The sequence below is a fragment of the Salmo salar genome, chromosome ssa07, assembly GCF_905237065.1.
Source record: "Salmo salar chromosome ssa07, Ssal_v3.1, whole genome shotgun sequence".
Classification (NCBI taxonomy): domain Eukaryota; kingdom Metazoa; phylum Chordata; class Actinopteri; order Salmoniformes; family Salmonidae; genus Salmo; species Salmo salar.
In genome coordinates, this window is record NC_059448.1 from 137501 (window position 1) to 150000 (window position 12500).

The 12500-nt window shown below is 43.2% G+C and overlaps 1 protein-coding gene across 1 annotated transcript in view; it reads left to right on the top strand.

Annotated features, from left to right (window-relative positions):
- The window catches only part of cnga1b (cyclic nucleotide gated channel subunit alpha 1b), a 32104-nt gene that overhangs the window by 5326 nt on the left and 14278 nt on the right, over positions 1-12500 (top strand). Inside the window, exons 2-8 of the mRNA XM_045721372.1 lie at positions 1344-1491; positions 1829-1894; positions 2119-2172; positions 7090-7212; positions 7841-7945; positions 8070-8176; positions 10983-11157. Coding sequence (XP_045577328.1) covers positions 1370-1491; positions 1829-1894; positions 2119-2172; positions 7090-7212; positions 7841-7945; positions 8070-8176; positions 10983-11157 — 752 coding nt within the window. The 5' untranslated portion in view covers positions 1344-1369. The remainder of the gene's footprint in view (positions 1-1343; positions 1492-1828; positions 1895-2118; positions 2173-7089; positions 7213-7840; positions 7946-8069; positions 8177-10982; positions 11158-12500) is intronic.

A 12500-nucleotide genomic window follows, 5' to 3' on the forward strand; every position in this document is an offset into this window, starting at 1 on the left:
ATCAGAGTATTAACTATTCCCACTACTCTATCAGAGTATCAACTAGTCCCACTACTCTATCAGAGTATCAACTAGTCCCACTACTCTATCAGAGTATTAACTAGTCCCACTACTCTATCAGAGTATCAACTAGTCCCACTACTCTATCAGAGTATTAACTAGTCCCACTACTCTATCAGAGTATTAACTAGTCCCACTACTCTATCAGAGTATTAACTAGTCCCACTACTCTATCAGAGTATCAACTAGTCCCACTACTCTATCAGAGTATTAACTAGTCCCACTACTCTATCAGAGTATCAACTAGTCCCACTACTCTATCAGAGTATCAACTAGTCCCACTACTCTATCAGAGTATCAACTAGTCCCACTACTCTATCAGAGTATCAACTAGTCCCACTACTCTATCAGAGTATCAACTAGTCCCACTACTCTATCAGAGTATTAACTAGTCCCACTACTCTATCAGAGTATCAACTAGTCCCACTACTCTATCAGAGTATTAACTAGTCCCAGTCCCACTACTCTATCAGTAGTATCAACTAGTCCCACTACTCTATCAGAGTATTAACTATTCCCACTACTCTATCAGAGTATCAACTAGTCCCACTACTTTATCAGAGTATCAACTAGTCCCACTACTCTATCAGAGTATTAACTAGTCCCACTACTCTATCAGAGTATCAACTAGTCCCACTACTCTATCAGAGTATCAACTAGTCCCACTACTTTATCAGAGTATCAACTAGTCCCACTACTCTATCAGAGTATCAACTAGTCCCACTACTCTATCAGAGTATCAACTAGTCCCACTACTCTATCAGAGTATTAACTAGTCCCACTACTCTATCAGAGTATCAACTAGTCCCACTACTTTATCAGAGTATCAACTAGTCCCACTACTCTATCAGAGTATTAACTAGTCCCACTACTCTATCAGAGTATTAACTAGTCCCACTACTCTATCAGAGTATTAACTAGTCCCAGTCCCACTACTCTATCAGAGTATCAACTAGTCCCACTACTCTATCAGAGTATTAACTAGTCCCACTACTCTATCAGAGTATTAACTAGTCCCACTACTCTATCAGAGTATTAACTAGTCCCAGTCCCACTACTCTATCAGAGTATTAACTAGTCCCAGTCCCACTACTCTATCAGAGTATTAACTAGTCCCACTACTCTATCAGAGTATCAACTAGTCCCACTACTCTATCAGAGTATTAACTAGTCCCAGTCCCACTACTCTATCAGAGTATTAACTAGTCCCACTACTCTATCAGAGTATCAACTAGTCCCACTACTCTATCTGAGATAGTGCTGTTCTTCTTCTTTCATCACAGGAAACCAAGAGGAAGAACTTCCTGGGATGTCAGTGAAGGTGACCCCTGTGACCCCAGCTGGCCCCGCCCACCCCCAGCCCAGCTCTCCGCCACTAATCGTTCTGCAGGGTATGGAGGGTGAGACAGGGGAGAGGGGGGAGGTACACAGGTAAGGACCTATAGACCATAGAACCTGGAACTTTAGAACTTTTAGAACCTAGAACCTAGAACTTTAGAACATAGAACATAGAACATAGAACCTAGAACTTTAGAACATAGAACCTAGAACTTTAGAACATATAACATAGAACCTAGAACCTAGAACCTATAACTGTAGAACCTATAATGTAGAACCTAGAACATAGAACTTTAAAACCTAGAACCTAGAACCTAGAACCTAGACCTTTAGAACGTAGAACCTAAAGGATAGAACCTAGAACTTTAGAACATAGAACATAGAACTTAGAACCTAGAACTGACATCTGTTATCATTATCTTTTATCTAGGTTTTTAAGGAGATCCGGTGTGCGGGGTTCATTCAACACGAACAACAGCAACAGCAATGAAGAAGAGTAAGTCTATGAAAGGGACACTGCTTCTTGTTCTACTTACTCAGAGTCAGATGAACCTCACGGGTAATATCGGTATGTAAATCTAAATTGCAGTATGAGGGAAGTTAGCGGTTGTTTTGCTAAGCCAATGCTAACTAGTGTTAGAGCAATGACTGGAAGTCTACTGGTAGGGTAACATAACAGTAATGAACATGAACAATAATTGTCCCTCTGATCTTTCCTAGGGAGGAGAAGAAGAAGAGGAAGACAAGTAAAAAGGAGAGGAAAGAGAAAAAGGAGTAAGGACCAGACTGATCTCCATTACAGACTGATCTCCATTACAGACTGATCTCCATTACAGACTGATCTCCATTACAGACTGATCTCACCTCTAGTGTCCAGACTGATCTCCATTACAGACTGATCTCCATTACAGACTGATCTCTATTACAGACTGATCTCCATTACAGACTGATCTCCATTACAGACTGATCTCCATTACAGACTGATCTCACCTCTAGTGTCCAGACTGATCTCCATTACAGACTGATCTCCATTACAGACTGATCTCTATTACAGACTGATCTCTATTACAGACTGATCTCCATTACAGACTGATCTCTATCACAGACTGATCTCTATTACAGACAGATCTCTATTACAGACTGATCTCCATTACAGACTGATCTCCATTACAGACTGATCTCCATTACAGACTGATCTCCATTACAGACTGATCTCCATTACAGACTGATCTCCATAACAGACTGATCTCCATTACAGACTGATCTCCATTACAGACTGATCTCCATTACAGACTGATCTCTCCTCTAGTTTCCAGACTGATCTCCATAACAGACTGATCTCCATTACAGACTGATCTCCATTACAGACTGATCTCCATTACAGACTGATCTCTATTACAGACTGATCTCTCCTCTAGTTTCCAGACTGATCTCCATAACAGACTGATCTCTATTACAGACTGATCTCTATTACAGACTGATCTCTCCTCTAGTTTCCAGACTGATCTCCATAACAGACTGATCTCTCCTCTAGTTTCCAGACTGATCTCCATTACAGACTGATCTCCATTACAGACTGATCTCCATTACAGACTGATCTCCATTACAGACTGATCTCTATTACAGACTGATCTCTATTACAGACTGATCTCCATTACAGACTGATCTCCATTACAGACTGATCTCTATTACAGACTGATCTCCATTACAGACTGATCTCACCTCTAGTGTCCAGACTGATCTCCATTACAGACTGATCTCCATAACAGACTGATCTCTATTACAGACTGATCTCCATTACAGACTGATCTCCATTACAGACTGATCTCCATTACAGACTGATCTCCATTACAGACAGATCTCCATAACAGACTGATCTCCATTACAGACAGATCTCCATTACAGACAGATCTCCATTACAGACTGATCTCTATTACAGACAGATCTCCATTACAGACTGATCTCCATTACAGACTGATCTCTATTACAGACAGATCTCCATTACAAACTGATCTCCATTACAGACTGATCTCCATTACAGACTGATCTCCATTACAGACTGATCTCTATTACAGACAGATCTCCATTACAGACTGATCTCCATTACAGACTGATCTCTATTACAGACAGATCTCCATTACAGACTGATCTCCATTACAGACTGATCTCCATTACAGACAGATCTCCATTACAGACTGATCTCCATTACAGACTGATCTCCATTACAGACTGATCTCCATTACAGACTGATCTCCATTACAGACTGATCTCTATTACAGACAGATCTCCATTACAGACTGATCTCCATTACAGACTGACCTCCATTACAGACTGATCTCCATTACAGACTGACCTCCATTACAGACTGATCTCCATTACAGACTGATCTCTCCTCTAGTTTCCAGACTGATCTCCATTACAGACTGATCTCCATTACAGACTGATCTCTATTACAGACAGATCTCCATTACAGACTGATCTCCATTACAGACTGATCTCACCTCTAGTGTCCAGACTGATCTCCATTACAGACTGATCTCCATTACAGACTGATCTCCATTACAGACTGATCTCCATAACAGACTGATCTCCATTACAGACTGATCTCCATTACAGACTGATCTCCATTACAGACTGATCTCCATAACAGACTGATCTCCATTACAGACTGATCTCTCCTCTAGTGACCAGACTGATCCCCATTACAGACTGATCTCACCTCTAGTGTCCAGACTGATCCCCATAACAGAACAATCTCTCCTCTAGTTTCCAGACTGATCTCCATTACAGACTGATCCCCATTACAGACTGATCTCCATTACAGACTGATCTCCATTACAGACTGATCTCCATAACAGACAGATCTCCATTACAGACTGATCTCCATTACAGACTGATCTCCATAACAGACTGATCTCACCTCTAGTTTCCAGACTGATCTCCATTACAGAACAATCTCACCTCTAGTTTCCAGACTGATCTCCATTTCAAAACAATCTCACCTCTAGTTTCCAGACTGATCTCCATTACAGAACAATCTCACCTCTAGTTTCCAGACTGATCTCGATTACAGAACAATCTCACCTCTAGTTTCCAGACTGATCTCCATAACAGAACAATCTCACCTCTAGTTTCCAGACTGATCTCCATAACAGAACAATCTCTCCTCTAGTTTCCAGACTGATCTCCATAACAGACAGATCTCCATTACAGACTGATCTCCATAACAGACTGATCTCCATAACAGACTGATCTCCATAACAGAACAATCTCACCTCTAGTTTCCAGACTGATCTCCATTACAGAACAATCTCACCTCTAGTGTCCAGACTGATCTCCATTACAGAACAATCTCACCTCTAGTTTCCAGACTGATCTCCATTACAGAACAATCTCTCCTCTAGTTTCCAGACTGATCCCCATAACAGAACAATCTCTCCTCTAGTGACCAGACAGATCTCCATAACAGAACAATCTCTCCTCTCACCTACAAACTGATCTCCATTACAGACTGATCTCCATTACAGACTGATCTCCATTACAGACTGATCTCTATTACAGACAGATCTCCATTACAGACTGATCTCCATTACAGACTGATCTCTATTCCAGACTGATCTCCAAAACAGAACAATCTCACCTCTAGTTTCCAGACTGATCCCCATTACAGAACAATCTCACCTCTAGTTTCCAGACTGATCACGTTACAGAACAATCTCACCTCTAGTTTCCAGACTGATCTCCATTACAGAACAATCTCACCTCTAGTTTCCAGACTGATCTCCATTACAAAACAATCTCTCCTCTAGTTTCCAGACTGATCTCCATAACAGAACAATCTCACCTCTAGTTTCCAGACTGATCTCCATAACAGAACAATCTCTCCTCTAGTGACCAGACTGATCTCCATAACAGAACAATCTCTCCTCTAGTTTCCAGACTGATCTCCATAACAGAACAATCTCTCCTCTAGTTTCCAGACTGATCTACATTACAGAACAATCTCACCTCTAGTGTCCAGACTGATCTCCATAACAGAACAATCTCACCTCTAGTTTCCAGACTGATCCCCATTACAGAACAATCTCTCCTCTAGTTTCCAGACTGATCTCCATAACAGAACAATCTCACCTCTAGTTTCCAGACTGATCTCGTTACAGAACAATCTCACCTCTAGTTTCCAGACTGATCCCCATAACAGAACAATCTCACCTCTAGTTTCCAGACTGATCTCCATAACAGAACAATCTCTCCTCTAGTTTCCAGACTGATCTCCATAACAGAACAATCTCTCCTCTAGTTTCCAGACTGATCCCCATAACAGAACAATCTCACCTCTAGTTTCCAGACTGATCCCCATAACAGAACAATCTCACCTCTAGTTTCCAGACTGATCTCGTTACAGAACAATCTCACCTCTAGTGTCCAGACTGATCTCCATAACAGAACAATCTCTCCTCTAGTTTCCAGACTGATCTCCATTACAGAACAATCTCACCTGTAGTTTCCAGACTGATCTCCATAACAGAACAATCTCTCCTCTAGTTTCCAGACTGATCTCCATAACAGAACAATCTCACCTCTAGTTTCCAGACTGATCCCCATAACAGAACAATCTCACCTCTAGTTTCCAGACAGATCTCGTTACAGAACAATCTCTCCTCTAGTTTCCAGACTGATCTCCATAACAGAACAATCTCTCCTCTAGTTTCCAGACTGATCTCCATAACAGAACAATCTCACCTCTAGTTTCCAGACTGATCTCCATAACAGAACAATCTCACCTCTAGTTTCCAGACTGATCCCCATAACAGAACAATCTCACCTCTAGTTTCCAGACTGATCTCCATAACAGAACAATCTCTCCTCTAGTTTCCAGACTGATCTCCATAACAGAACAATCTCACCTCTAGTTTCCAGACTGATCTCCATAACAGAACAATCTCACCTCTAGTTTCCAGACTGATCTCCATAACAGAACAATCTCACCTCTAGTTTCCAGACAGATCTCCATAACAGAACAATCTCTCCTCTAGTTTCCAGACTGATCTCCATAACAGAACAATCTCTCCTCTAGTTTCCAGACTGATCTCCATAACAGAACAATCTCACCTCTAGTTTCCAGACTGATCTCCATAACAGAACAATCTCACCTCTAGTTTCCAGACTGATCTCCATAACAGAACAATCTCACCTCTAGTGTCCAGACTGATCTCCATAACAGAACAATCTCACCTCTAGTGACCAGACAGATCTCCATAACAGAACAATCTCTCCTCTAGTTTCCAGACTGATCTCCATAACAGAACAATCTCACCTCTAGTTTCCAGACAGATCTCCATAACAGAACAATCTCTCCTCTAGTTTCCAGACAGATCTCCATAACAGAACAATCTCTCCTCTAGTTTCCAGACTGATCCCCATAACAGAACAATCTCACCTCTAGTTTCCAGACAGATCTCCGTAACAGAACAATCTCTCCTCTAGTTTCCAGACTGATCTCCATAACAGAACAATCTCACCTCTAGTTTCCAGACTGATCTCCATAACAGAACAATCTCACCTCTAGTTTCCAGACTGATCTCCATAACAGAACAATCTCACCTCTAGTTTCTATCTAGGGAAAATAGTCCCAATTGGGCATCAATCCACTCATGCTGGTCTCTTTTAAAAAAAAAATGTATTATCAAGGAAAGAAAAGCGAGAGAAAGGGGAGAGAAAGGAGAAGAAGCAGAAGGAGAAAGCGGAGAAGGAGGAGAAGGAGAAAACGGAGAAGGAGCAGAAAGAGAAAGCGGAGAAGGCCAAAGCTGAAGCGTAAGTTTACACATTGACAACAAACAAACTGTCACGTCCTGACCAATATTTAGGTATTAGTTCAATTATATTTGGTCAGGACGTGGCAGAGGTATATTTTGTTTTGTATTATGGGGTTTTTGTGTGTGGTGTAGTGGGGTGTCAGTGGTTGGTATAGGTTCTAGGTTTGTTTTTCTATGTGTAGTTAATTGGGGTTGGACTCTCAATTGAAGACAGGTGTGTTGAGTTGCCTTTGATTGGGAGTCCTATATAATAGGGTGTGTTTTTTCTTTGTGTTTCGTGGGTAGTTGTTTTTTGGTATAGCCTGCGAAACTGTCTCCTGTCGTACTGGTCCACTTTCTCCGACGATGATTTCGCTATATCGTCTGACGACGAAGAAATCTGTGACACAAACAAACAAAAAATCAGATATGCCAATACAAAATAATTGGGGTGTAAACTAAGCTTTTTAAAATGTTATAACCCTTATATATCCTGTATTTTACACTGTGTGTGTGTGTGTCTGTGTGTGTGTGTGTGTGTGTGTGTGTGTGTGTGTGTGTGTGTGTGTGTGTGTGTGTGTGTGTGTGTGTGTGTGTGTGTGTGTGTGTGTGTGTGTGTGTGTGTGTGTGTGTGTGTGTGTTACCAGGCCTAAAGAGATCACGGTTATAGACCCAGCAGGTAACATGTATTATAACTGGCTCCTTGTCATCACCATTCCTGTAATGTACAACTGGACCCTCATCATAGCCAGGTAACCAAAACACTGATTGGTTCATTGATTGACTGATTGATTGATTAACATATTGATAACACTTCTAAGGACATTCTGACTGTGTGTGTGTGTGTGTGTGTGTGTGTGTGTGTGTGTGTGTCAGGGCGAGTTTTGAGGAGCTCCAGTCAGACTTTCTGATCTACTGGTTTATCATAGACTGTGTCTCTGATGTGGTCTACCTGGCGGATATGGTGTTTAGGACCAGGACAGGTAAGAACATACCCACACTTCCCAAACACATAACCTTACGTCCCTGTGTGTGTGTGTGTGTGTGTGTGTCAGTGGAGGCTGGTGACTTGAACAATTGAGGAGGATGGAAAACCCACGCTGAAGGCGTGGAATGCACGGAGACGTGTGTTTAAAAAAAAGTACAATATTATGTGGAATGGGAATGAGAGGGATTCGTACACCTTTCTGGAAAGGGGATCACAGCGGTGATTGAATGGGGGGTATGAGGCATGAGTTGAGGTGTTCAGAGGCTTGACTTCAGTGCAGGCCAGGATGGGAAGACAAAAACACAACAGGCTACGGGGCGGCAGCGTAGCCTAGCGGATAGAGCGTTGGACTAGTAACCGGAAGGTTGCAAGTTCAAATCTCCGAGCTGACAAGGTACGAATCTGTCGTTCTGCCCCCCTGAACAAGGCAGTTAATCCACTGTTCCTAGGCCGTCATTGAAAATACTGCAATCTGGGAGGTTTTTGCCTTATAATAAGAGTGACAGCCATTGAAAACAGTGGTAGGCTGAATTTTTTTGGGGGGGGATGGTTTGTTCTCGGGGTTTCGCCTGCCATATCAGTTCTGTTATACTCACAGACATTATTTTAACAGTTTTAGAAACTCTATAGAGTGTTTTCTATCCAAATCTACCAATTATATGCATATCCTAGCTTCTGGGCCTGAGTAACAGGCAGTTTACATTGGGCACGCTTTACATCCTAACGTCAAAATACTGCCTCCTAGCCCAATTAACCAGCTATACATTTGATACCAGGCGGTATTGAACGACCTAATGAAAGACTCCCTGTTAACCAGCTATACATTTGATACCAGGCGGTATTGAACGACCTAATGAAAGACTCCCCTGTTAACCAGCTATACATTTGATACCAGGCGGTTTTGAACGACCTAATGAAAGACTCCCCTGTTAACCAGCTATACATTTGATACCAGGCGGTATTGAACGACCTAATGAAAGACTCCCCTGTTAACCAGCTATACATTTGATACCAGGCGGTGTTGAATGACCTAATGAAAGACTCCCCTGTTAACCAGCTATACATTTGATACCAGGCGGTATTGAACGACCTAATGAAAGACTCCCCTGTTAACCAGCTATACATTTGATACCAGGCGGTTTTGAACGACCTAATGAAAGACTCCCCTGTTAACCAGCTATACATTTGATACCAGGCGGTGTTGAACCACCTAATGAAAGACTCCCCTGTTAACCAGCTATACATTTGATACCAGGCGGTGTTGAACGACCTAATGAAAGACTCCCCTGTTAACCAGCTATACATTTGATACCAGGCGGTATTGAACCACCTAATGAAAGACTCCCCTGTTAACCAGCTATACATTTGATACCAGGCGGTGTTGAACCATGTAACTGATCTCAGGCAGAGGTCGACCCTCGCTTTTAGTACATCAGAGAATGAAAGGGGTTCTTCAACAAAAAGTCCACAACATTTGCGGTAGAGTTGCCTGACGAAAGGTGCACACTCGAGCTGGTAGCTAGCTAAACTTATTTTTGTGTTTCAATATTTACATTTTAATGAAATTTCACTGAGGAGGATGGTCCTCCCATTCCTCCTCTGAGAAGCCTCCACTGGTGTGTGTGTGTGTGTGTGTGTGTGTGTGTGTGTGTGTGTGTCTGTCTGTCTGTCTGTCTGTCTGTCTGTCTGTCTGTCTGTCTGTCTGTCTGTCTGTCTGTCTGTCTGTCTGTCTGTCTGTCTGTGTCTGTCTGTCTGTCTGTCTGTCTGTGTGTGTGTGTGTGTGTGCGTGTGTGTGTGTGTGTGCGTGTCTGTCCCTGTTGGTAAGGTCTGTCCCCTGTGTGTAGGCTACCTGGAACAGGGTCTGTTGGTAAGGTCTGTCCCTGTTGGTAAGGTCTGTCCCCTGTGTGTTGGCTACCTGGAACAGGGTCTGTTGGTAAGGTCTGTCCCTGTGTAAGGTCTGTCCCCTGTGTGTAGGCTACCTGGAACAGGGTCTGTTGGTAAGGTCTGTCCCCTGTGTAAGGTCTGTCCCTGTTGGTAAGGTCTGTCCCTGTGTAAGGTCTGTCCCCTGTGTGTAGGGTACCTGGAACAGGGTCTGTTGGTAAGGTCTGTCCCTGTGTAAGGTCTGTCCCCTGTGTAAGGTCTGTCCCCTGTGTAAGGTCTGTCCCTGTGTGTAGGCTACCTGGAACAGGGTCTGTTGGTAAGGTCTGTCCCTGTGTAAGGTCTGTCCCCTGTGTGTAGGCTACCTGGAACAGGGTCTGTTGGTAAGGTCTGTCCCCTGTGTAAGGTCTGTCCCTGTTGGTAAGGTCTGTCCCTGTTGGTAAGGTCTGTCCCCTGTGTGTAGGCTACCTGGAACAGGGTCTGTTGGTAAGGTCTGTCCCTGTGTAAGGTCTGTCCCCTGTGTAAGGTCTGTCCCCTGTGTAAGGTCTGTCCCTGTGTGTAGGCTACCTGGAACAGGGTCTGTTGGTAAGGTCTGTCCCTGTGTAAGGTCTGTCCCCTGTGTAAGGTCTGTCCCCTGTGTGTAGGCTACCTGGAACAGGGTCTGTTGGTAAGGTCTGTCCCTGTGTAAGGTCTGTCCCCTGTGTAAGGTCTGTCCCCTGTGTGTAGGCTACCTGGAACAGGGTCTGTTGGTAAGGTCTGTCCCTGTGTAAGGTCTGTCCCTGTGTAAGGTCTGTCCCCTGTGTGTAGGCTACCTGGAACAGGGTCTGTTGGTAAGCTAGGTCTGTCCCCTGTGTAAGGTCTGTCCCCTGTGTATAGGCTACCTGGAACAGGGTCTGTTGGTAAGGTCTGTCCCCTGTGTGTAGGCTACCTGGAACAGGGTCTGTTGGTAAAGGATCAGAAGAAGCTAATAGACCGCTACATAAACAGCCTCCAGTACAAACTAGACCTGATCTCCATGATCCCAACTGACATCTTCTACGTGTACTTCGGACTCAACTACCCCGAGATTCGACTCAACAAGCTGTTCAGAATCAACAGGTGAGTCAACTAGAGATACGACTCAACAAGCTGTTCAGAATCAACAGGTGAGTCAACTAGAGATACGACTCAACAAGCTGTTCAGAATCAACAGGTGAGTCACCTAGAGATACGACTCAACAAGCTGTTCAGAATCAACAGGTGAGTCAACTAGAGATTCGACTCAACAAGCTGTTCAGAATCAACAGGTGAGTCAACTAGAGATTCGACTCAACAAGCTGTTCAGAATCAACAGGTGAGTCACCTAGAGATACGATTCAACAAGCTGTTCAGAATCAACAGGTGAGTCACCTAGAGATTCGACTCAACAAGCTGTTCAGAATCAACAGGTGAGTCAACTAGAGATTCGACTCAACAAGCTGTTCAGAATCAACAGGTGAGTCAACTAGAGATTCGACTCAACAAGCTGTTCAGAATCAACAGGTGAGTCAACTAGAGATTCGACTCAACAATCTGTTCAGAATCAACAGGTGAGTCAACTAGAGATATGACTCAACAAGTTGTTCAGAATCAACAGATGAGTCAACTAGAGATTTGACTCAACAAGCTGTTCAGAATCAACAGGTGAGTCAACTAGAGATATGACTCAACAAGCTGTTCAGAATCAACAGGTGAGTCAACTAGAGATACGATTCAACAAGCTGTTCAGAATCAACAGGTGAGTCACCTAGAGATACGACTCAACAAGCTGTTCAGAATCAACAGGTGAGTCAACTAGAGATTCGACTCAACAAGCTGTTTAGAATCAACAGGTGAGTCAACTAGAGATTCGACTCAACAAGCTGTTCAGAATCAACAGGTGAGTCAACTAGAGATACGATTCAACAAGCTGTTCAGAATCAACAGGTGAGTCACCTAGAGATACGACTCAACAAGCTGTTCAGAATCAACAGGTGAGTCAACTAGAGATTCGACTCAACAAGCTGTTCAGAATCAACAGGTGAGTCAACTAGAGATTCGACTCAACAAGCTGTTCAGAATCAACAGGTGAGTCAACTAGAGATTCGACTCAACAAGCTGTTCAGAATCAACAGGTGAGTCAACTAGAGATTCGACTCAACAATCTGTTCAGAATCAACAGGTGAGTCAACTAGAGATATGACTCAACAAGTTGTTCAGAATCAACAGATGAGTCAACTAGAGATTTGACTCAACAAGCTGTTCAGAATCAACAGGTGAGTCAACTAGAGATATGACTCAACAAGCTGTTCAGAATCAACAGGTGAGTCAACTAGAGATACGACTCAACAAGCTGTTCAGAATCAACAGGTGAGTCAACTAGAGATACGACTCAACAAGCTGTTCAGAATCAACAGGTGAGTCAACTAGAGATACGACTCAAC